Source organism: Stegostoma tigrinum, chromosome 7, assembly GCF_030684315.1.
Source record: "Stegostoma tigrinum isolate sSteTig4 chromosome 7, sSteTig4.hap1, whole genome shotgun sequence".
NCBI lineage: Eukaryota > Metazoa > Chordata > Chondrichthyes > Orectolobiformes > Stegostomatidae > Stegostoma > Stegostoma tigrinum.
In genome coordinates this window covers 42,504,316-42,530,911 of record NC_081360.1, presented here as the reverse complement: position 1 = coordinate 42,530,911, position 26,596 = coordinate 42,504,316, and the positions used below count along the sequence as shown (strand labels likewise).

Here is a 26,596-nt window from a genome sequence, read left to right as displayed (position 1 = left end):
GAGTTTTCACCAAATCTGCATCTGATATCCTGTTGTGGGGGAGATAAAATTGTGAGAAATGAATGGTGTATTGAAACATATATATGTAAATTGCTGCTTTACCTGAAAATAATGTTGTGCCCTGGATTGTGGATAGGGAAAAGTTGAAAGAAGCGGTACGAAATCTGACCTTTTTTTAAACATTGGTGGTTACAGTAACTGTCATTGGTGAAGTGTGTTGTTTTTCTTTCTCACGAAGACAGTGATGGAATAAATGGCTCTTCCTCAATGCTGAGGTGGTGTCATATTATCTGCAACTTCACTTTGATGTAAATGCTGTTGCATTAATTAACAATATGATCCCAACATAAAGACAGATTTCAAGATGCATGACAGCGGACGGGAGATTCAGGGATAAGTTCCTGCATGAGGCAGTGCCTGAAATGGTTTATTGAGCGCCACTTGAGGCCAATGTTCCCTGAAAGCTGTGTGGCTGCCCCACTCGCAGTTGCTCCTGTGTTCCGTGCACAGTGACCAGTGTCGGTACACTAGTCCTGGCTTTGCCTTCCATTTTCAGAGATCATTGCTGTGCACAGACCTCAGAGGCCCGTGCCACTGGCAAAAATCATAGAGTGAACACTGCTTGAGTTTAATTAAAGGAGGCTGACTGGAATAGTCTGGCCTGTATCTAGATGGCCTCCACTGCCCGAGGCTAATTTAGCAGCCTGGACGGTGAGGGTCTTGTGGTAGTGTCAGTACCTCTGGACCATGAGGCCCAGGTTCAAATTTCACCTGCTCAAAAGCTATGTCCTAACTTGCTTGAACAGAGCAATTAGAACGATCTAGCTGTGCAGACATGCTCCCCCACCACTCCCCCATATCTAGTAACAGGCCAGACTACAGGAGAAATTTCTGCTACCTTCCCTTTACACTTCCTGTACCCTCATTGTGGTTGGCCTCAACCTGGCTAGAAAAGCCTTTACTTTAGATTTGAGATAATAAGGTGTAGAGCTGGATGAACACAGCAGGACAGGCAGAATTAGAGGAGCGGGAAAGCTCCTTCAGATTTGAGTTTTGGACAGAGAGTGCCTCCATGATGAAGGCAGCTTGGTTTACTTCCCCTCACAGCCAGCTATTCCTTTCCTTGCTGGAAGGTATCTGATGAGGTCTCCAGCTTCAAGAGCTTGCCTATTGCTCTTCATTGCATGACAGCCCATCTATAGTGCAATGCAGTTGTTGCTCAGTGAACATCGGTGAGTAACAGAATTCCTTTGGGGTGGGTCAATGACCTGGAAACAGCCTTGACATCTACTTCCCAATCCTGGAAGCAAAATCCTCTGCCAAGACTTGACACAATTCTATAGCATTTTTCATATCTTCGTAAGGCAGCAGTGCAGGCAAATATGATCCCAACTTAACATTTCAACATCTGTCCCAAACAGCACTTTGAGTAGTGCAAGCTATGAACTAAATCATGGTACAGTTCAAAGTACAAATTTCTGCTTTTCGTCACTTCTGGGTTTCACTCACTGTGATCCCCACCAGCACTATGACCAGTGCTTCTTCCACACTCCCAGAATTCAAATATTCATTAAATACTGTTTTATCATGAACCTTAGCTGATATGTGCAGGTGAAATTGCTGAAATTTGTTGCACTGTTCCAATTTCTTAAAAAATTGCATTACTTTTACAGACTGATAAAGGAGAATGTCAATTTGACCGTTATTCAGAAAACTGTACTGAAATGCAAGATGTAAGCATATTTCAACAAATGTTTAACTTTTTGAAGAAGATTGGAAGAAGAGTATTGGTAAGGATCAATATAAAATCAACCAAGTTCTAAATGACTGAATAGTGAATAATGAATACTTGTAAGCGATTACTCCAATTTAGGAAATAACCAGTACAACAAGGGTGAAGATAAAATCACAGCAACAAAATGTGTAATTTAAAATGCCTTAGGTCTTCAGGTGCTTTATAGGAACGTTATCAAAAAAATGCTGTTAGAAAATAGGGGCAGGAGTAAGCTGTTCAACCCTTTGAACCCGCTTTGTTATTCAGTTATGATCATATCTGGTCATCCAACGCAGTATCCTGTTCCTGCTTTCACCACATATCCTTTAACTCCTATAGCCATAAGAACTGTATCCAATACTTTCTTGAAAATTTTCAATTATGTAGTCTCAACCACTTACTCTGCAGGAAAGTTCTACAAGTTCACTACACTGGCAGAATTGTTATCGTACAGAAGGAGGCCATTTGTGTTGTTTATGTTTCGTGCCCAGTAAATAGATAAAGTTAGAATAGAATGTTCACCCAGGGTGTGAAATCATTTGTTTTCATGTAGTTATGTGAAGATATGTGCTAAATGAAGTACTGTTGATTAATCTGCCCTTTAAGGTTGTACTTTGTATCACTTTGTGGAATGTACTTAGCATAAAATTCTTAACAATTAACTTGTAAACTTCACAAGATTGATGGTATGTTTGATTTCCTTCGATTTTATGATGGTTATGACAAAATCTGCTAGTTTCAGACCCGTGGAAATACCTGGAACTAACTAGTCAGAGTCAGAAATCACACCGCATCAGGTTATTGCCCAAGAGGTTTATTCGAAAACACAAGCTTTCGGAGCCTCGGTCCTTCTTCAGACGTTAGTGAAGGAGGCAGTATCAGACACAGAAATCATAAGCAAAAGATCAAAGGTTCACACCGTTGATGAATCTGTGTTGTAGGTCAACATGAGAGGGTTCATGATCTGTAGTCTTTTTGAATTTTGTTTTGTTTTCTTGTATTTCCGTGGAAACTTAATGCCTGTGTCGATATGTGCGATCTTCCCGGAGATCCTCTCCACTTTGAGCCGGCAGTTAGTGGTGTCGATGATAGCCGTGATGTGGAGGCGCTGGCATTGGACTGGGGTGGACAAGGTCCGAAATCACACGACACCAGGTTACAGTCCAACAGGTTTATTTGAAAACACAAGTACAAAAGGTCCGAAAAAGACTACAGATCGCGAACCCACTCAAGTTGACCTACAACATGGATTCATCAATAGTGTGAACCTTTGATCTTTTACTTATAAATTTTGTGTCTGATATGACCCCTGTCACTAACACCTGAAGGACTGAGGCTCTGAAAGCTTGTGTTTTCAAATAAACCTGTTGGTCTATAAACTGGTATCATGTGATTTCTGACTTTGTCCACCCCAGTCCAACACCGGCACCTCCGCATCATAACTAGTCAGAGGCATATGGCATCATTTCTCTTCTGTTCACCTTTAACAACTGTAAGAAAGCACTTTGTCAGTTGGTTGATGTTAGTAATGAGCTCGGTATTTTGGTTGTATTGTAGGAATGTGTCCTACACTCCACAATGAGTGATAAAGTTTCTCCTAAATTACGGAATTATTATTATTTAATTTTTAAAATTAGATGTATTATTTTTTCTACAGTCCTGTTTCAGACCTGGAATTTCCTGTTTAAATATCAGTTGCCAGTTAGGAGACATTGAACGCGGAAGAGTTGTATCCATCCATGTTGCTATGAGACTCAATTATGCACTTCTGGCATCGGTAAGTTTTATTTTGTACATTTGTGCGTGTATATATGATTTTTGAGATCATCTAAGCATTGACTTTAGTTTTAAGAAAACTGAATATCAAATTTCTATGCTGCATTTGAATAATCTATTCAGCTAATATGCAAACAAGTTGTGAAGATTATGGAAGAGAAACAAACATCATGTTTGTGATGATGGGAACTGCAGATGCTGGAGAATCCAAGATAACAAAGTGTGAAGCTGGATAAACACAGCAGGCCGAGCAGCATCTCAGGAGCACAAAATCATGTTTGTGTTGTTTTTAGTAGTATTTGAAGGAAACGAGATTAGAATATTCGTATGTTGTGTTTGTAATCTTCTCAATTTTTCCCAATTGCTGTTGGATGTATATGTCTTTTGGGAACAAATTGTGGTGATGTTCTTAATGGGGCTTTGAGTTGACTTTTGCTTCTTCTCTCTTTCTGTTGTGGAATTAAACAAAGCTATCAGAGCATCTTGAATGTGATTTCTTAGTTGTAAAGAATCTCTGGTTTGAATTTCAGCCTGAACTGATGTTTCTCTCAAATATATTTAGAGTCATTGAGTCATACATCATGGAAACAGACCATTTGGTCGAACCATTCCATGCCGACTGTGTTCCCAAACTAAACTAGGCCCACTTGCCTGCATTTGGCCCATATACCTTCAAACCTTTCCTATTTATGAAATTAAGCAAATGTCTTTTAAATATTTTAACTCTACCTGCATTTACCACTTGCTCTGACATTTCATTCCACACTCTATGTAAAAAAAAAATCCCCTCATGTCCTTTTAAATCTTTCTCCTCTCACCTTAAAAATATGCCTCCTAGCTTCTAACTCTCCCCGCCCCCCGGGAAAATACCCCTGTCGTTCATTTTATCTACGTCCTTCATGATTTTATAAACCTCTATAAGGTCAACCCTCAACTTCCTAAGCTCCAGAGAGAAAAGTCCCAGCCTTTCCAATCTATTTTTAAATCTCAAACCCTCCATATCTGGCAACATCCGGGTAAATTTCTTCTGGAACCTCCCTAGTTTAATATCCTTCCTATAACAGGGCAACCAGAACTGCACATGATACCCCAGAAAAGATCTCACCAATGACCTGTACAATCTGAACATGATGTCCTAATTCTGATACTCACAGGTTTGAGCAATGAAGGCAAGCATCCTAAATGTCATCTTAATCACCCTGTCTACCTGTGATGCAAAAGAGTTATGTACCTGAACCCCTAGGGTCTCTTTGTTCTACCACACTACCCAAGCTCTGCCATTAATCGTATAAGTCCTGTGCTTGTTTGTTTTACCAAAATGCAAAACCTCACATTTATCCAAATTGAACTCCACCAGCCACTCCTTCACTGCCCACTATATCATCAATTTTGGTGACATCTGCAAACTTACTAGCCATGCTTCCTATATTCTCATCCAAATCTTTTACATAAATGGCAAACAAAAATGGACCCAGTATTGAATTCCTGTGGAACATCGCTGGTTGCAGGCTTCTAGCCCAAATGACAACCTTTCATCATCATACACGCCATTAAAGTCAATTTTGTATCCAGTTTGCAAGCTCGCACTGAATCCCATGTGATCTAACTTTACTAATTAGTTTACCAGGTGGAACCTTGTCAAAAGCTTTACTAAAGTCCACTCTGCCCTCATTAATCTTTTTGGTTACTTCATTGAAAATTCAATCAAGTTCGTGAGACACTAAATTCCCTTGCATAAACCATGCTGACTATCCCTAAATAATCTTTGCCTCTCCAAATGCATGTAAATCCTATCTTCCAGAATCACCACCAACAACATACCTATCACTGATGTCAGACTCTCAGATCTATAGTTTCCTGGCTTCTCTTTAAACAAAAATGCAACATTAATCACCCTCCAGGACACTTCATCCATGTTCATAGATGATACAAATATTATCCACAATTTCCTCCCTAACTTTGGTCACCCTTTGTCCGATTATCTGACAGTGCTGCAATAAAATTAACAGGTCCACATTTTCCGAAACACAACACTCATCAAAAAACCAGGAAATATTATCCATGTGATCAGAGATAGTGGGAACTGCAGATGCTGGAGAATCCAAGATAACAAAGTGTGGAGCTGGATGATCACAGCAGGCCAAGCAGCATCTTGTGCTTCTAAGATGCTGCTTGGCCTGCTGTGTTCATCCAGCTCCACAAAATATTATCCATGTTGAAGTTTGCTGTGAAATCTCCCCACATTACTAGTTGCAAGAGGAAAAACAATAGTTCCAAAAGGTAGCAGTAGTGAATGTGACAAGGGATTGGAATAAGAAGTAAAATTATAACTTAAATGGATTTACATAAATCTACATCATTCACAGGTATATCTGACGTTTTGTTATTTCTACATATTTAAAACTTTTTTTTCTATAATGTATGATGTAAAATTATGCTAACTTAATAATTTTATACTTAAAACAAATGCAGCTTTCACTTTTTATTTTAACAGGATTCTGCCGCTTCAATATTTTTTATTACAGAAGCTGTGGCATCATCAGGGCAGAATCAAAAGGTTATCCAAAAAAAAGGAGGCACACGTAAAACTGTAAGTCTTTCATTTCAGTTTTAAGGTATTTATTCTGAACAATTTGACTTTCCTTCCTCTTTCCTGAATTCATTCTGCAAACAATGTCATGAGAGATGACAGCAACTTTCCAGAACAATGTCCAAGTGGCCATTTGTAAGACCAAGCACTGAATTGTATTTGACTACATAAGACAGCTGATCCCACCTTTCCACAATGAGCATGTGACAATGAGGAACCAACAGATAGGCCAATTTTTCTTTTTTCAACTGGATAATTAATACATCAACTCACCGGGACCAGGAAAGACTGTTTCTGAGGCCAGATCAATCAGCTCCACACAAATTAGTCTGAACCTAGAAAAGTATGGAAAGAGTAAAATCAGTCTATTTCGGGTGAGGGTCTGAAAGCTGGGCATAAATATATAGCTGGTATTAAAAATGTAAAAACGTTCTCCTGAATCTGTCTGCAGTAAATCATGCACCAAGACTGGATTACATTCATGCTTGGGACATTATGGTGCATTTGTAGTGTCCTAATGCCTGGGCCAGACATCCAGGTTTAAGTCCCACCTGTCCTGCATGTATGTCCGAAATAATTATTGAGATCTTGAGGCACAGATGTAGCATCAGAAGATCTGGCTCCATGTCCTGTCTGCAACAGAGGCATGTCATAACATGTCCGAACATGGTTGATTTTTTGGTCTCCCTCACCCCTCCCTCAGACCCTGGCTAATAAGCAGGTAACGGTCATGCCACATACAAGAGCTCGGCAATGACCATCTCCAGCAATAGGGAGTCTAGTCATCTCCTATTGATATTTGATGGCATTATCATTCCTCAGTGCTCCAACATCAATTGAAACCATTGATTGAAAACCTAAATGGACCGGCTACACCAATTCTGTGGCTTCAAGAGCAAGCCAGGCATTGTGAGCAGGTAACTCACAACCTGCTTCCCCAAGTAGGCACAAATTAGAAAGGTTCTAGAATAGTCTGTACTTGCTCAGATGAATGCAGTTCCAATAACATTCAAGTGACTTTACATCATCTAACTCAAGCAGTCCACACGATTGGCACCCCAGCCTTCAGTGATACTCTTTCCACGACCAGCACACTGTGCTCCTGAGATGCTGCTTGGCCTGCTGTGTTCATCCAGCTCCACACTTTGTTATCACAGTGTTGCAATGTGTTTGTTTTACAAATTACGTTCAGATATATCGCAGTTACTTCATTGTCACTGGGTCAGAATCCTGGAGTGTCTTCGCGAACAGCACTGTGGGTTTGCTGGTACCATAAGGAGTACTGCAGTTCAAGAAGGCAACTCTCACCCACTTTTTCAAGGCAGTTAGAAATAGATAATAAATGTTGACTTGCTAATGACATGTACATCCCATAAGCACATGTTTTAGAGTGCCATAGACGTCCTTTTTCCTTTATTGAAGCGGCAGAATCCTGTTAAAATAAAAAGTGAAAGCTGCATTTGTTTTAAGTTTAAAATTATTAAGTTAGCATAATTTTACATCGTATATTATAGAAAAAAAGTTTTAAATATGTAGAAATAACAAAACCTCAAATGTACCTGCAAATGATGTAGATTTATGTAAATCCATTTAAGTTATGCCTGCTCTAAGTTGATGTCAATATCCCAAATTGATATATACTGTTCCCTTCTGTTAATTGCCACATTAGACTGCAAAATAGTGTGCCACAGTGATTAGAACTGGGCCATATTTATTTATAATTTACATGAATTACTTGGATGAGGAAAATGAATGTACCACATGAAGTTTGTAGATGACGCAAAAATAGGTAGGAAGGTGAGTGATGCAAAGTGGAGAGGGATATAGACAGGTTAACCAGGCAGGCAAAACCTTGGCAGATAGATTATAATGCAATATAATGTAAGGTTATGGAATTTGACAGGAGAATAGAGGAGCTGACTTTAATTTATATTTAAAGGAGAAAGACGGCAGAAGGCTACAGAACAGAGGAACTTAGGAGTCCTTGTCCACGAATCACAAAAAAACTAGTAATTAAGTTCAGCAGGTGATAGGGGAGAGAAATGGAATATTGGCCTTTATTTCAAAGGAAATTGAATGTAAAAGCAGGGAGGTTTTGCTGAAACAATGCAAGGTACTAATCAGACCTCTCCTTGAATACTGTTAACAGTTTTGGACCTCTCACCTGAGGAAAGATATATTGGCATTGGAGGAAGTCCAGAGATGGTTTACAGTGCTGCTATCAGAAATGAGGAGAGGTTGAGTAGATGGGGTATGCACTTGTTGAAATATAGAAGAATGAAAGGTGACCTTATTGAAATGTGGTAGATTCTGGGGTCCTGACAGGGTAGATGTGCCAAGGCCGTTTCCCATTTTGGGAGTGTCTAGGCCGAGAGGGCATTATCTCAGAATAAGGTTTTGCACATTTCAGACAGAGATGAGGAATTTCTTCTCTCTGAGGGCAATGAATTGTGAAAATGTGGAATTCTTTACAGCAGAGGTCTGTAGAAACTGGTTATTATGTACATTTAACACTAAGCTGGATTTTTAATCAGTAATCGAATCAAGTGTTATGGGGAAAAGGCAAAAAAGTGGATTTGAGGGTTATCTGATAAACCATAATCTTATTGATGGCAGAGCAGGCCTGATGGATTTAGTGGCACATTTCTGCTCCTACATCGCATGCTCCTAACAACCTGAGACTTCAGTTTAAGGAACAATAGTGGTGTACTTAAATTGCAGCTCCTACTGCAGGCAGAGACTGATCATATCATTAAATGTGATTTTCTGTTTCAATCCTTGATAAATTTCAAATGTTCAACTGTATGCAGTGAAGTGATTGTCCAGCTATGGGCAAATGCAATAGAACATAAAAGCTTTAAAGGCTTTGGATAGGCCAGCCGTTAACAAAGTAGTAGTTGATGACAACATTTTTGGAGTGCACATGTGAGCTAGTTACCTGTTTGTGGAATTATTCTGTGGGCATATATTGCCAGATTTCCTATTTCCTCTGCCTCTCTTCTTAAATGTCACCGATGTAGTATTATACTTGGACACTGGTCGCTGTCAAATATGCTGTACCACTGTTGTCTAAGGAGAATGTTCTAGAATAGAAAACAGGCAACCTTCATTATACCCACTTCAATATCCATTGTCTATATGAAGTAGGTGGTTTCATGCACCTCACTGGTTTGTTACTTGCCAGTTATTGCACTGCACTTTTCTGTTTGCCCACTAATTTTTGACAGCTGTTTCTTCTGGGTCAGTAACTGGAAAGGTTACTTAAATCGTTTAGTGGAGCTGCTGGTGTCAGACTGGGGTGGACAAGGGCAGAAGTCACACAACACCAACTGGTAGCCCAAGACGTTTACTTGAAATCACAAGCTTTTGAAGTACTACCCCTTTGTCAGGTGAAGTGAGGAGAGGCACATAGACACAGAATTTGTAACAGTGAGATCAAAAGATCATAGGAATGGTGTGAGTGGAGTGTCGACAGGTTGATCACCTGCAGAGACTTGTTATTCAAATGTGTCAGACAGTGTGAGTAAAGTGCCAACAGCTGAATAAGAGCTGAAGGGTTGACCCCATAATTCAATTAAATGAGGCAGAGAGATAATTACAAAAAAATTAAAAGCAAGCTGGTGTTGGAGCCAAACCAAATGACTGGAATAACATGATAGGTATAAGAGTTGCATGCCGAGGGTCTAACCAAAGTAACAAGTAATCCAAAACTGTAGAAATTAATTATGGTAGAGAGATCATAACAAGGCAATGGTGCCAAAACAGAACAGTAAGGAAGATTTGACAGATACAGAACAGTGTGGCAGGGTTATGTGTAGTGCGGTTGAGGCTGTCTTCATGGATACAGAGCTTGGCTGTCAGTAACTGCGTGGAAATTCTGTGATGTTGTATATATCGAAGGCTGCTTTGGAGGATTCTTAGCTGAAGATTGGACGTTGAATGTCCTTGTCCATTGAAGTGTTTTCCCACTGGGAGGGAACAGCCCTGTCTGATGGTTGTTGCACAGTGTCCATTCATCAGTTGTCATAGTGTCTGCATGGTCTCACCAATATACCATGCCTTGGGGCATCCCTGTCTGCAGTGTATGAGGTCAACAACATTGCCTGAGTCACATGAGTATCTGCTGTGTACATGGTGGGTGGTGTTCCCACATGTAATGGTAGTATCCACGTTGATGATCTGATATGTCTTGCAGAGGCTGCCGTGGCGGGAATGTATAGTGTTGTGGTCAATGTTGTCCTGAAGGTTGGGTAGTTTGCTGTGAACTGTTGTACGTTTAAGATTTGGTGGTTGTTTGAAGGTGAGAAAGAAGTGGAAGTATGGGGACTATCTCAGTGAGGTGTTCGTTGTCGTCACTGACATATTGAAGACTGCAGAGAACATTGCGTAGTTTGTCTACTCTGTGGAAGTACTGGATGAGGAAGGGTACTCTCAGTTGTGTCCTGTATCAGTCTTCTGAGGAGACCATTGTGGTTTTTTTGTAGTGGCATGCCAGAACTGGCAATCGATGTGTTAAGCATCATCTCCCATTCTCACGAGGGCACCTTTTAGCATCTTTAGGTGTCTGTTGTGTTTCTCCTCATCTGAGCAATCCTGTGTAAATGCAGGGCTTGTCCATACGGCTGGTTTCTCTAACATGTTTAGGATAGAAGCTAGAGAATTGCAGCAATGTGAGGTTATCTGCAGGCTTGTAGTGGAGTGAGGTACTGAGGTGTCCGTCCTTGATGAAGATGCGTGTGTCTAAGAATGAGACTGATTCTGAAGAGTAGTTTGATGGCAGGATGAAACTTGCTGATATCATGTTTAGTGATTCCTCACCATGAATCCAAAGGAAGAAAATGTTGTCAATGTAAAAAGTGTATAGCGTTGGTTGGAGGTCCAGTGCAGCAACAAAGTCTTGCTTGAATTTGTGCATGAAGATGTTGGCATATTGGAGTGCACACTTTGTCCTCGTGGCTGTTCAATGTGTCTGTATGATGAGCTGGATGTCGAAGGTGAAGACATTGTGGTCGAAGAAGAAGTGGATGAGTTGTAGGATGGCATCTGAAATTGGGAGGTTGGTGGTATTGAGTACTGAGGCTGTAGCAGCGATGCCGTCATCATGGAGAATGCTGGTGTAGAGTGCTGAAATGTCCATTGTGATGAGGAATGTTCCTGGTTTGACTGGTCTATGAGTGCTGAGTTTCTGTAAGAAATCTGTAGTGTCATGACAGAAGCTGGGGGTTCCGTATACAATGGGTTTCAAGATGACCTCGACATAGCCAGAGACGTTCTCAGGGGCCCGAAGCCTGACACGATAGGACGTCTATGTGTGTTGGCTTGGGGTATCTTCGGAAGGAAGTAGAAGTCTCCTATGTGACAAGTACGCCAATGTGAATGCACAGGATACTCTGAAGGTCTGGATCAAATGTCCTCACCACTCTGTTGAGTTGACGGGTGTGTTATTTGTTTGGATGGCCAGGTAATTGTATGTAGTGTTGCCAGTTGTTTAGCTGTATGTACCGTTTTTTGCAGTAGTCTGTTCTATTCTGCATGACAATGGCTCCTCGTTTGCTGGTTTGATGACAATGTTGTGATTGATCCTGAGAACATAGATGGCATTGCATTGTGCCTGGTAACATCTACACTTGAGTGTGGCTGATGAATCCAGCATTAACGCTTCAGCTGACAGCTAGAGTATACGTGTCAAGTTTAGGGCAGTGGCCTTCCAGAAGGGTCCAATTCATCTCTTTCTTCTTTGGTCATCACACTGCGGATCTCTCTGTTGACTGTTCGGTTTGTTGGTTGTCTCATGGGGCTCACTGCTAATATCTTGGGGTTTGTGGAAGAATTCCTGGAGCCACATTCACCTGATGGATTCCTTTGTGTCTACTCTGAGACCAATGGGGTCAATTTTGGTGATGGGGCAGAAATTGAGCCCTCACCTGAGAACTCGATTTTGTCTAGTTGAAAGATGTGGTCAGACAAATTGACAATGGATTTCTCTGTGGTGGTACCAGTTTTAACCATGGTACCGAGGAGGCTTGGCTACTGCTGGTGGTGATGCCAGGTTTCTTCATGTTTCCTGTTCTTGGTGTGCATGTAGGTGGCATAGTTCTGTTGCCTCATCTGCTTGGTAGTGTTTCATAGCTGATCCACTGTGTCCTGAGTGCAAGCTGAGAATATAGATTCTATCTCAATTTCGAGATTGAGGCGTCTGCAGTAGCGCTGGTGAATGAAATGACTGAGGAGTGTGCGAGAGGTGTGACAGTAGAGTCTGTCAGCATAGTCTGTGTTGTAGGTCGACTTGAATGGGTTTGTAATCTGTGGTCCTTTCGGGATCTTCTCTGTTTTGTTCTATCCCTGTAGAAACTTAATGTATGTGTCAGTAGGCATGATCTTCTTGGAGATCCTCTGCACTCTGAGAAGCCAAACCTTAAACAGACCATTATTCACAGCAATTACCCAGCCTTCAGGACAACATCGACTGCAACACTATATAACCCTCTAATGGCAACTTCTGCAAGACATGTCAAATCATCGATATGGACACTACCATCACACGTGGGAACACATGCACAGCAGATACAGGTGGCTTGGCCAGTGTTGTCTCCATTGTATGCTGCAGGCAAAGATGCCCTGAGGCATGGTGTATTGGCAAGACCATGTAGACGCTATGACAACAGATGAATGGACGCTATGCAACAAATGCCAGACAGGAGTGTTCCCTCCTAGTTGGTGAACACTTGAGCAGTCAAGGACATTCAGCCTCTGATCTTCAGGTAAGCATCCTCCAAGGTGGCCTTTCAAATACATACTAACACAGAATCGCCAAGCAGAAACTGATAGCCCAGTTCCATACTATTTAGTTGGCCTCAACCATGATCTTGGGTTCATGTTGCACTACGTGTAACTCCGCCATACTGTTAAATATCTGTAACATCTTCCTTACTGTTCTGTTTTGACTGCATCACCTTGATAACTTATGATCTCTCTACCTTAATGGGTTTGTAAAAGTTTGAATTACTTGCTAGTTTGGTTAGGCCCTTAGTATGAGACTGTTATACCTATCCTGTTATTCCAGTCATTTGGTTTGGCTCCAGCACCACCTTGTTTTTAATTTTTTTGTCTAGGACATCACTTCTTCATCAGCTGTTGACACTTTACTCACACCGTCTGACACTTTTGATCACCTGCAGAGATTTATTATTCAATCTGTCCACACTCCACTTATATCGTTTGTATGATCTTTTGATCTTTCTGCTATAAATTCTGTGCCTATGTGCTTCTCTACACTTCACATGATGAAAGGGTGGCACTCCAGAAGGTTATGATTTCAAAATAAACCTGCTGGACTATAACCTGGTGTTGTGTGATTTCTGACCTACATCGTTTAAAGCATCCTGTTTAAAAGCCTTGAGTTGCACAAAATGTTTTGCTTTTTATTGAATGCAAAATTTGCCCTTTTGATTGACTGTATTATAATCGAGATTCTGGGCAGGATGTTTTTAGATCCTGATGGTTTAGGCTCAGAGGCAGACAGTTTTGTTTTATCATTTCTATCCCTGACAATTTTTCTAAGGACTGTGGAGGGTAGCACCTAGATGCTTGCCAGGTTTGAAAATTATTCTGATTAATCCTATTAATGAGCCAATTTGGTTGTTAAGGGCCAGTTTGGGATTTCACTGGAGCACACCGATTACACACTGGTTGTGGTCCAGCCCAAGGCCATGGAGTTGACAATACAGTAGGATGACAATCATGACTACATCAGTAAGTTTTAAGTGGACCCATAATAGAAGTCTTGTTTAAGAAGGGCACTCAGCTATTGCCACACAGGCATCATCAAATGTATAGAGACAGGTGGTAATGGAACTGTTGTTCCAAACTGTTGGGTCAGGTGGTGAAATTAGTCAACATGCTAAACTGCTGAGGCAGATATTTGGAATACTGAGGCAAAGAAAGGAATGAGGGTTAAGAATGTGCTACAGGACACACCTGTAAGCATCGCCTATATGCTTGAGACACTGCTACCTGGATATATTGGAGAATTGCAGGGTAATGCACCTATATAGGCAGGTGGTTGATACGGTCTTTGCTCTTATAGCAGAAGATCTCGTGCTTCTCAGCTCTGTGCACCATGCCCCACATGTAGCTATAATATTAACTGTGGCCTTAAACTACTTCAACCCTGGCTCATTTCAGGGATTAGGATAGTATCCTGGTGTGTCTCGCAAGCAGCAGTGCACAGTTGCACTTGAACGTTACTGATGTGCTGTTTGAGAGGGTTACTCTGTGCCTCCAATTTGATTATAGCTGAAGCCTCACAGACGCAAAATTGTGGGAATCACCCCCATCGCTGTATTCCCAGAAGTGCAGGGCTCCATTACGGTGCCATGTGAGGAAGAGCTTCAACTTCCATGTCAGAGACCATCTAATACAGCTGAGATCTTGTAACTCAGGAGAATAGCATGCTCTGAGACTCACTCTGAACCTTAAATTGATCCATTCATGACTGCTAATGAATGATACACATATACCCAGCAGTCTCATTGACCTCCTTTGGTGTTGCCTGTCTCTCTTCACCACCTTTTTGCTCTTCCAATCTTGCCATTAAATAATTCAAAATTCAATGTGATTGCACAAACTCAACTCGCAGAATGCTGTGATTTTGCAAAACTAAAATCTGATCTAATTGAAGTCAGGCAGGAAAGATGCATCTTCCAGAGCATGCTTACTGAGAGAGGAGAAAGCAACTAACATGCAGATGGACTGAGGTTGTAAGTCACTATATCGTGGCAGAACAGGCTGAGCATTCTATCATACATAAAAGGCAAAATACTAATACCGTGGAGGAAACAAAATCAAAAATGACTATAAATTCTCAGCCGGTCTAGCAGCATCAGAATTAACGTTTCTGGAAAAAGTGTCACTGGACCCAAAATTTTGAGTCTGCTTTCTCTCTACAGGTGCTGCCAGACCTTCTGAGCTTTTCTTAGCAATATCTGATTTTGTTTCTGATTTCCAGCAACTGTCATTCTTTGCTTTGTTGAATACTGTGGAGACACCACAAAAAAGCCAAGTCCACTATGTGGTGTTCTGTCTGCTAGAAGCTGAATTATTCTGCAGAAGTATTTGGCTAAATAGAAGCCAATCTATTATTCCCTATCTCATGTGGTTTAACTTTGCCCACTAATCTCTTCTGAGACCTTATGAAAAATCCAAATACACCACATCCACTGTTTCTCCTTTATTTAATCTACCAGTTGCTTCCTTAAACTCCAGCAAATTCTTTAAGCATGATTTGCCGTTCTTAAACCATTGCAGGTTTTGTCCAGTCCTGCTAATGCTTTTCAAATGTCTATAATCACAGCTTTTGGAACAGATTCTAGCTTTCCCCACTACTGATGTTAGACTATTTTATCTGTAATTCTGTGTTTCTTTCTGCCCCCTTACTTTTAAATAGTGGTGTTACCTTCACCACGCTCCAATCTGTAAGTACTGCTCAAAAGTCTGCAGAATTTTGGAAGAAGTCCACTAATACTTCCATTATTTCCAGGACCACTTCCTTTAGTACTCCGGGATATGGATTATCTGCGCCTGTTGATTTATCAGCCCTTAACCCCATTGATTGCTCCAGCATCATTTTCTTACTAATACTGAGTTCCTTCAATTGCTCCCCCTTGCTAGCCCCTCACTTCCCTATCATTTCTAAGACGTTATTTATTCCGTGAGGACAGAACAAAAGATTCTGTCAAAAACTAAAGTCTAGTGAATCACGCTGGACCGTTCAACAGGTTAACTTGGTCAGGTTGATAGGTGATCGACGCTTTGTGATAGTGGACTAATGACTGCAGAGGAAAACATCAAATCAACATTTGGGGTTACACGGTGGTTAGCACTGCTGCCTCACAGCACCAGGACACAGGTTTGATTCCATCCTCAGGCGACTGTCTGTGTGGGGTTTGCATGTTCTCCCTGTGTCTGTGTGGGTTTCCTCTGGGTGCTGTGGTTTCCTCCCACAGTCCGAAGATGTGCAGGCTAGGTGCATTGGCCATGCGAAATTGCCCATAGTGTTCAGGGTGGGTTATGCAGGATTGGCCTGGATCGGTGTAGTCTTGTTGGGCCGTAGGATCTGTTACCACACTGTAGGGATTTCTATGATAATTAAGTTTCAGATCAACAGCATCAGGACATTCACAGACCTGTGCAATGTGGCTCGACATGGCACTGTGATCCAAGAGCAGAGCTGTGGAAAGTAAGGTTAAGACTAAATAACCGCACAATATTTATGTCGAGAGGAAAGCAAGCTATGTGCAATGTGGCTCGACATGGCACTGTGATCCAAGAGCAGAGCTGTGGAAAGTAAGGTTAAGACTAAATAACCGCACAATATTTATGTCGAGAGGAAAGCAAGCTAAAGCCATTTGTCTCAGCTGGAACAGATTCTATCGGAGTACAACAATGTGTTTTCAGGTTTAGGATGTCTTCCTGGAGAAAATCATCTCAAACTAGATGAGTTTAAGACCAGTTGAGCATCTGCTGAGGAGAATTCCAACCGGCCTCAAGTCTAGCCTGGAACACTAGATGCGAAGAGCTAGAAAAGAAGGGAGTGAACAGCAAAGTGAAAACATCTCCAGAATGGATTGGCAGCCTGGTAGCAGTGGAGCAACCTGAAAAGCTGAGAGACTGCATAAACCCAAAAAAAATCAAAGCAAATCTCTGCAGAGATTTCGCTACTCAGTGCCAACCATCAAAGGAACTTGAAGAAGAGTGCCAAAACTTGCAAAGGCAAAAATCTTCACTACACAAAATGCAAAGGATGGTTACTGGCAAGTGAACAGATGAAAGCAGAAGCTTTTTAACAACATTCTGGATGTTATTTGGGAGATGCAGATGGTTCAAAAAGCTGTTTGGATATGGAGGCTCAAGAGAAGAAGCCTTACAGACTATGATCAGAACCTAGTGTGATTGCTAGAGAGGGAGATTGCCAGAGAACCTGAAACTGAACAAGAAAAACGTGTAGTTAACAGTGACTGAATTCAGGTGTACATGTCACATGCTGATAGCATTGGGTCTTTGCTGAGATCTCAAAAAAGGTGAGAGTTATTGCAGCAATGTAGCAATCACTGGCAGTGTAATAATTTGTTGGATTCATCACCTACTTAGCAGTTTTCTTGCTAAGTTTGTTGCTAGATTGTGCACCATTATTTTGAGCTATGCAGTGGTCTTGGGGCACAGAACAAATAGCAGTTCCACTAAAATCGTGCAACTTATGATGACAACAAACCAATACTGAAATGCTATGATGTAAATGATGAAGTTGTTTTGCATTGTGTAGCATACCAAATGCAGAAAAAAAATACCCAGTTGTAATGATATCCAGTGTGTTGATGGCACTATGCTCAGATGAAGAAAGAATGCCTTCCTCATGTCACCGGACCCAAAACGTTAACTCTGTTTTCTTTTCCACAAATTCTGCCGGACCTGCTGAGCTTTTCCAGCAACTTTGTTCCTGATTTACAACATCTGCAGTTCTTTTGATTTTTATTTAGTATTTGCCTGAAAGAATGTTGCCCAGCTTACAAAAATATCATCTGGCAGTGGCATGTAAGCACATGAAATAAATGTATATCGTTAATATCCTGTTGAGACCAGGACTCCCTGTGTGAAAGAGGAGAATACTATGACAATAAATCTTCCCAGAACTAAAATGAAGCAACAGTTCAGAATCTTTGTGAAGCCGTCAACAAGCAGCAACATTGAATCTAATAGACCTGCAAGTGATCTATCCAGCAAGATGCAACTAAGTGTTGCAAGAATTTCTGATGAAAGAATGGCCTGAAGGCATCAAGGACATTCATGTGATCTCACAAGTATATTGGGTACATAGTTGGAATGATGACATGTTGTAGAAAGGAAATAGAGCTACTATCCCTGAGGATTTGAGAGGAAAGGTGCTAAAGTGCATCCATATAAGCTATTAAGGAATTGGGTCAAGTCTGAAGATGAACAGGACTCCAGTGGCCAAACATTAGGAAAGAAATCAAGGACCACATCAACCGATGTTCTACTTGTAACCAATATCAAGTTAAGAAGACTAGAAAGCCAGTGATGACACGGTATCAAAAATGGAAGAAACTGGAAAAAGACCTCTTTAATCCCCACAGGAACTGATTCTCTTGACATCGCAGATTGCCTTGTACAGGTCTTCTGGCCTTGCTCATTTTTCCTGACTCCTTTGGGAATTTTCAGGGCCACATTAGCCTTTCTGTTTGACTAGGGAATAGTGCAATGGTGACGTGTAGTGCTGAATTTCACAATCATTTATGAAGTGGCTGAATTCTTGACTCAAACTGAGGGCCACTGTCACTCATCACATATCTGAAATGCTGTCACAGTCAATGTGTGCTGGATAGTAGCTCAACTAACTTCAGTGACTAGTGGTGAGATTATAGAATGCCTGAAAACAAACATTTTGGACAAAAATGCAATACTATGCTAATGTGCTTCTGGGTTTGCTGTGGTCATGTGACTTCCATCACTGGGCACTCATTGCAGACATGCATCTTACAGGAACAAAAACAAATTTACTGGAAAAGCTCAGCAGGTCTGGCAGCATCTGTGAAGGAGAAAACAGAGTTAATGTTTTGGGTCCAGTGACGATTCCTCAGAACTGATGGTGGCTGGGAAAAGATCACTTTATATGCAGAAAATAGGGAGGGTTTAGCGTCGGGAGTAAACGAGAGAATAGAGCCTAAAGAGAGAGAAGAGCAATAGGACAGACAAAGAGCTGATAACGATCAGACTGTGAGGATGGATAGTTGCTAATGGAGACCATTAGTGATTAACAACACACAGCCTGGCATTACACACTATGTGGTAACAAGGCCTGGTGTGTGGGGTGTGGGCTAAGGGACTGGACATGGGAGAGTTTAGGTCCTAAAATTATTTAACTCAATACTGAGTCTGGAGGACAGTAGGGCCCCCAAGCAGAAAATGAGATGTTGCTCTTCCAGCTTCACTGGAACACTGCAGCAAGCCAGAGACCGAGATGCTGGCCAGGGAGTAGGGTGGTGCGTTGAAGTGGCAGGCAACAAATAGTTTAGGGTCTTTTTTGCGAGCAGAACGTGGATGTTCTGCAAAGCGGTCACCCAGTCTACGCTTCATTTCCCCAATGTAGAGGAGACGACATTGTGAGCAGCGAATGCAGTAGACTAGATTCTGGGAAGTGCAGGTGAAGTGCTTCTTCACGTAGAAGGTATGTTTGTGCCCTTGGATACTTTGCCAGTTACAGTGGAAGGTGCTGTAGGGCTGTGGGTGGTTGTTGGTGGTGAAGGAAGTATGGACCAGGGCATCCCAGAGGGAACGGTCCCTGTGAAAGGCAGACTAGGGAGGGGAGGGGAATATGTGCCTGGTGGTGGCATCTTGCTGGAGGTGGCGGAAATGGGGTCTGATGATCTTGTGGATGTGGACACTGGTGGGATGGTAGGTAAGGACAAAGGGAACCCTATCGCTGTTGCGGGAGGGAAGAGAAGGGAGGAGGGTGGAAGTGTAAGAGATGGGTCGGACCTGGTTGAGGACCCTGCTGACAATGGAACTGAGGAATCCTCAGTTGAGGAAGAAGGTGGACATGTTGGAGGCTCCTTTGCTGAATTTGGCCTCTTCCGAACATATATGATGGAGACCGAGGAATTGAGAGTATGGGATGGAATCTTTACAGGATGTGAGGCGTGAGGCTGTGGGAGTCGGTGGGTTTGTAGTGGATATTAGTCTAACACCAGAACTGAAAACAGAAATGTCGAGGAAGGGAAGGGAGGAGTCAGAGATAGACCAGGTGAAAGTGAGGGCAGGGTGGAAATTGGAGGCTAAATTGATGAAGTTTTCCAATTCCGGACTAGAGAGGGAAGCAGCACCGATGCTGTCATTGATATATTGGAGAAAGAGTTCTGGGTGGGGGCCAGAATAGGACTGGAACAGGGAATGTTCCACATTCCCCATGAAGAGACAGGCATTACTAGGGCCCATTGTGGGGACCCATGGCAGTTCAATAAAGATAAACAAATAAGAATGCCCTGTAAGCCTGTTCCTGGGAAATACTTTGGAATATTTTATTTAAGATAATGTTATCTTAAAGTGTCTATATGAATACAAGTAGTTGTGCTTTATTATTCTATTTATATTGATCACGTATGCTTTCTGGTTAGTCTTGCAGCCTTAATGACTCTCTTCCTGCTCATTAACCCACCTCTCTTTATCCTAGGTCACTGTGGAAGCAATTTATAATAGAAAGCCAAAATTTAAAGTGACAGTATTGATTTTTGGAATGGGTTTGTTGCTGGGGATTGTCATTTTGGTTGTATGCATTTTCCTGCTTTGCAAGGTAAGACTAATATTAATCCAGTTCTACAATCAAATACAATTGAAACTTATTGTTCTTTGTCCTTGGCTGCTTCTGCTTTTCCAATATTCTTCAAGTAAGCTCAAGGAAAACACCTTACATTTAGGTTTCACAATTTGTAACTTTTTGGACTCTATCAAGTTCAACAATTTCAGATAATAACCACTGCTCACATTTAATTCAAACAGCAGATCTTGTAGTTACTCTGCTCTTCCGATTTACATTGCCTCTTTTATTTCTTTACATGTCATTACTTATCTTACTTTTGCCTTGCAACATTATCTGTTCTCCCATTTAATCTCTCCTACCTTCTATCCACAAGGGAAGGCATCACGGAGCTTTTTGAACACTTTACACTCCTTCCTCCTTTCCCGGCTTCTGTATTTGCTTAAAACCTGTTCTACGTATAACAATTTCTCATAAAAGGTCAGAGACCTGAAACATTGACTGTTCATCTCTTCACGGATGCTGCCTGATATGCTGGAATTTTCTGTTTAAAGACAAATTAGTGTATCCTATTTTTCTGATATTAAATGCACAGCTATTTCCCATGTCAAAGTATGCACTAAGCAATGAGTTTTTTTAAAGAACACTGTTGAAATGCAATTGCACAATTTGATTCCTTCATGTTTTCATTTTGTCAAATTATATAACAAAGAACATCAATAATTCGCATTTCTGTTTAAATCTCATTCTGCTGCACATCTATGAAGTTATTGTCAATCTCCTCTTTTGGTATCAGTTGTTCTCTGATGGGCCATAACCTGGCAGGATAAAAAAAAGGCAGGGATTGCCACACTTATGGCACAGTTAAAACTGCAGACTGGACCCAATGATGGTACATAGAACAAACAATATAACGCAGAACAGGCCCTTTGGCCCTCGAAGTTGCGCCAACCTATGAACTAATCTAAGCCCATCCCCCTACACTATCCCATCATCATCCATATGCTTTTCCAAGGACTGTTTAAATGCCTCCAATGTGGCTGAGTTAACATTGGCAGGCAGGGCATTCCATGCCCTTACCACTCTCTGAGTAAAGAACCTGCCTCTGACATCTGTCTTAAATCTATCACCCCTCAATTTGCAGCTATGCCACCTCGTACAAGCCGACGTCATCTGCCGTACTCTGCCCAATCTGTGCAGCACAACTGTTCGAGACTGGAGCATAAACAAGACAGACAGACATTTTTATTCAAATCTACTTTTACTTTAAATCTCATCCTAAATTTGGGGAACGAGACCAAAATAATATTTAGCACCAGCGAGTAAAACAGGCTACATTGTTTCTCTGAGACCCAAAATGTCAGCTTCCCTGCTCCTCTGATGCTACTTGGCCCGCTGTGTTCATCCAGCTCTACGCCGTGTTATCATACAGTACCAGACGCCAGTCTACATTTGGTGTTTGCAAAAGGACACTGCCAGGTTTGGGACAGTGGATTACTGCGTTATGAGAATCCCAACTCAAAAAGTTTAAGAATAGTAGGATCTGGAATAGGTTTGTCAGTTGGTAGATTTCACCTGTTCAATTATCCTGTTTATTTGAGAAGGGTAAAGATGGAAGTCCACTCCAGAAAAACAAATCAGTATTTAAAAGTCAGCTTACATTCAGACATATGATTTTATTTTTTGTTATTATTTCCTAAATAATTTTATCTATTTTCCTTTGTCCATGAGGCGTAGAAGACCTGAATCATGTTTGCTCAAAGTTACTAAATTTTCATGTATCCCATTCTTGCCAGTGCCATTTTTGGTTGCCTGTTGGTCCTTTGAAGAGGTGGTGGCATAGTGGTAATGTCACTGGACTCGTAATCCAAAGATCCAGGCTGGATTTTAACCCACTCTACATTTATGGGATGGAAGCTCACCATGGCAGACATTGAAATTGGAATTCGATTTCTAAAAACAAAAATCGGGTCATAAAACCTACTTGAGCCACGTTAGGTGGGGAAACCAGCCATCCTTAACTGATCTAGTCTACATGTGACTCCGGCTTGGCAGTAATGTGATTCACTCATAATTGCCTTCTGAAATGGCCAAGTGACCCAATCGGTTCCAGTGAAATTAGGGATGGGGCTTTGCAAGTCATGCCAAAGTCCGATATAAGAATTAAAAAGGTAGATCATCTGGGTGCTTTGTGCGGTTCTGGGGGTTTATAGATGACTGCTAAAGCCAATCTGTGCCCATAAAATTCTGCTGTTAATAATAACACTTTCAGTTTTCTTCTTTGATCAAGACGAGGACACTATTTCAGTTGTTCCTTTGGTCAGTATCCATTAGCTTTTCACTGTATTTTACTGTGCCTTTTTGTTTTAATTCATTCACAAGGTGAGGGCATTGCTGGCTAGGCCAGTATTTATTGTCCATCCCTAACTGCCCAGAGGGCAGTTAAAGGTCAACCACAGTGCCGTAGGTCTGGAGTTCCATATAGTCCAGACCAGGCGGTCTCCTTCCTGTAAAGGGTATTGGTGAACCAGATGGGTTTTTCCCTGACAATTGACAATGGATTTACAGTCATCGTTAGACTCTTATTGAGTTCAAATCCTACTATCTGTTGTGATGGGATTTGAACCCGGGTCCCAGAAAGTTGCCTGGATTTCTTGATTAATAGTCCAGTAATACTACCACTAGGCCATGGCCTCCCCCTTGTTCATCATAGAGTACAAGTGACAATAAATCATCTTCATATCATTGTTATGTGAGAAATTTAAGTGACAAACTATGCAAATATCAAGAAGTAAGAAATTCATCTATAGTTTTGTAATTCTTTTCCCTTCTCTTCTGTACCCCCTTTAGTATGGATTCTTTAAAAGACCATTTAAAGTCAAAATAAACAGAGTAATGAGAAAAAATAATCTGCAAGGAGGCTGGGAGTCAATATGTCAAGAAGAAAATACTGAAATAGATGAAAATCGTGCAAGCAAATTAACATTAACAAAAATGTGAGAAATGCAAATGAAGCAGGAATAGATATTATTTGAATATTAGAAATTGATACTTGTGTATATTTGTGAGATGATTGTGTAGGAATTTACGAAGAAGTGTTTTATATTACAACGTGTAGAGTCTAACGTTGTTCTACTCTGTGTGTGCAAGTGTAGTAAATTGCCACTTTTCGAACATATTTGTTCCACTGCATTAATCAAGACAGTATTACTTCTGAGGTGTATTTCAATCTAACATTGAAATTAAAACAAACATCCCTAGTATATTGAGAAATGCATTTTACAACTAACACCAAAAAAAGTGTGCAATTCCCCAATTGACAGAATTTTACATCTTTCTACTGATAAAAATGAACAGATTAATTTGCTCATTCTTTGCAATTGTTGTACCTGCTAAGATTTCCTCCTAGCTGCTGGGTATGGAACTAGTTTTTAATATATGAAGAAATAAACTGAGAGATGTTGTGTTTGAAATGTTTTTCATTATTATACAGTGCAGAATGAGACTCACCATCCCATCATGCTAATGCTGGCTCTTTGAAAGAGTTATCCAGTTCCTGCTATTTTCTTCTTTAATCTTGGTTCTGTAAATGTGCTTATTTAAGCACATTCCCATTCAACTTTGAAAAGCTACTGTCAATTCTGTTTCTATGACACTTAAAATTCTGTATCACAACCGCTCGCTTTTTAAAAAAGATACTCTCTCTGCCCCTTTATTCTTTTACAAAGTAGTTTAAAATGTGTCCTGTGGTTACCAGTGTTGCTGATGTTACTCTATGTAAGTAGTAAACAGTGAGAAAGACAGTAGAAGTCTTCAAGTGGCAGTGTAAGAATGGACAAATGGTTCTGTTCTGAGGAAGGGTCACCGGACCCAAAACGTTAACTCTGTTTTCTCCTCCACAAATGCCGCCAGACCTGCTGAGTTTTTCCAGCAACTTTGTTTTTGTTGTTGTTGGACAAATGATATTTGAAATACAATGCAGTAAAATGCAAAGTGGCACTTTTTAACAAAGAAGAATGAAGAAAAAAGGTGCTGAATGGTATTTTTGAAGGGGTTGAAAGAGCAGAAATATCTGGAGGTGTTTGTGCATAAGTCAAAAGTAGTAAAACACAGTAACAAAACAATTAATGTATAGAGATAGTAGGCATTGCTGATGCTGGAGCCTGAGATGACAAGGTGTGGAGCAGGCCAGGTAGCATCAGAAGAGCAGGAAAGCTGACGTTCAGGGTCTGGACCCTTCTTCAGAAATGGGGAAATGAGTTAATATGTAGGAGTTTAAGCTTTATAAACAAGTGGCACAGAGTATAAAAGCTAAGATGCAACACTACATTTACATTAAATACTAATTCATCCCCAGCTGTAGTATCACGTTCAATCTTTGAACCACACGTTAGGAAGAATATGGAGATACAGAGCGATATACTAGCATGATTCTGGGAATGAAGGATTATGTTGATGGTTATGGTTTGCTCTTCTTTTGAGTGTAGACTGGGAAAAGATTTGTTGGTGTGTTTTAAAATTGAAATTAGGGTAAGTAAAAAGAAACAGTTTTCACAGTCAATAAGAAAGTACAGACTAAGGTGATTGGCAGACATGAACAAAGACTTTTTACCCATCGGATAATTAGGATTTGGAATGCCTTACCTGATAGGATGGTGGATAGAAATCAAGAGGGGATTGAAAAAGATGTAAAACAGATAACGTTGTAGAGAAAGAGGAAAAGAGCTGGGGAGTGGGACTAACTGGATTGTTCTTTGAAACAACCAGTATAAACATGATGGAACAGATGATTTCCGGTTCTGCACTATTCTGTGAAATCTCCCCTTAAAGCAGCGTGTTAAGGAAAGTCCCAGCCCTCTACTCCTTTATTTTAGTAAAAAGTTAAATCATATCTGGGGTAAAGAAAATTATCTTCTTTCAGCTTTTGAACAAATTGTTTTACCTAGTGAATTTTATAAAACAATCAACTTTCAATCTAGCCATCCTGCTCAGTGGTTGTGTTTAATTTCAATAATGACAATTATATTGAGTCTATGTGTTCCTCTTTATTGTGTAATTGGTTCAAACCTGCATTTGCATTGGTAACAACTGATTAGGAGCAACATTACAATTTTGAATAAGTATAAGTATAAAAGAACTACTTTTATACTTATACTTATTCCTCCTAATTTATCTCAATAAATTTGAAGTAAAATACTCAATCTTGTTTGGACTTATTCTTAAGTTCATTTCAAACTAAGCAGTTGACATGGACAATTCTCTGATTACAGATGTCCTTAACTGTTATTGTGTAACTGTCTTATTAATGCAATTGCCCCTTGAAGGGGCTCATGTTATTCACAAGTAGAACTTACTCCCTCATAGAAAATTATTTACTTAAACTCAAGATGTGATGGTAGCCATTTGTCAATTCTGCTGAGTATTGCAGTTCAGATGAAGACGGAAATGCTTTTCAGAATGAGTTGCAGGTTGAACCTGTGATTGTAGGTGACTCCCTAAACCTTGGTATTCCTTTCTTCCTTGCGTTCCCTGTCAACCCAATTAGATCTGACCTTCAAAGCATTAACAGCTAACTCTTCTTTTGAATCTTCATCACCACACTTTGCCCCAAGACCCATGCATAGAACTTAACAGTATCAACCACCATGACGCACTATCACCCCCATGAAAGCCAGGGTAGCAGTAATTGTCAATGATGCCCCTGCAGTTACCCATGCCTTCCAATGCTCAATCATCTCCCAGCCTTGAATACGGAGTTCCCCCTATGTCATAGTTCCCCCTACATCCCAACATGCTACCCCTAAATACCACAGTTGATTTCCTAAATTTGCCCTCTACAGCAGTGACCCCTGAGAACCTTCCTTGACTTTAAGTGAATAGACTCTCCGGTCTGACGGTGGATCAGCCCCAAGGACAGACCAGCTCTCTGACTGACTGACTGACTTACTGCTAATCCTCTGACTAGTTGCAATGAACCCGCAGGACTGACTGGAAAAATGAAAGTCGTGCACTCTGCAACATTTGCAACAGACAGCCATATCTGAAAGGCGAATGAAGGAGTCACCCTCCAGAACCCAAATGAACATGTACTTGATGGACAGCCCACGAATCCCAGGATCCTGCACTCACC

At 40.9% G+C, this 26,596-nt stretch overlaps 1 protein-coding gene across 4 annotated transcripts in view; it reads left to right on the top strand.

Annotated features, from left to right (window-relative positions):
• Positions 1–25,860, top strand: part of itga4 (integrin alpha 4) — a 144,980-nt gene extending 119,120 nt beyond the window's left edge. For 2 of the 4 annotated variants that reach the window (XM_048535070.1, XM_048535069.1), the window contains 5 exons: positions 1,674–1,790; positions 3,432–3,551; positions 6,045–6,140; positions 20,383–20,502; positions 23,317–25,860. In XM_048535070.1, the coding sequence (XP_048391027.1) occupies positions 1,674–1,790; positions 3,432–3,551; positions 6,045–6,140; positions 20,383–20,502; positions 23,317–23,466 (603 nt within the window). In that variant the 3' untranslated portion in view covers positions 23,467–25,860. The remainder of the gene's footprint in view (positions 1–1,673; positions 1,791–3,431; positions 3,552–6,044; positions 6,141–20,382; positions 20,503–23,316) is intronic. The other 2 variants (XM_048535071.1, XM_059647193.1) reach the window with 2 other exon arrangements.
• The last annotated feature ends 736 nt before the right edge of the window (positions 25,861–26,596 follow it).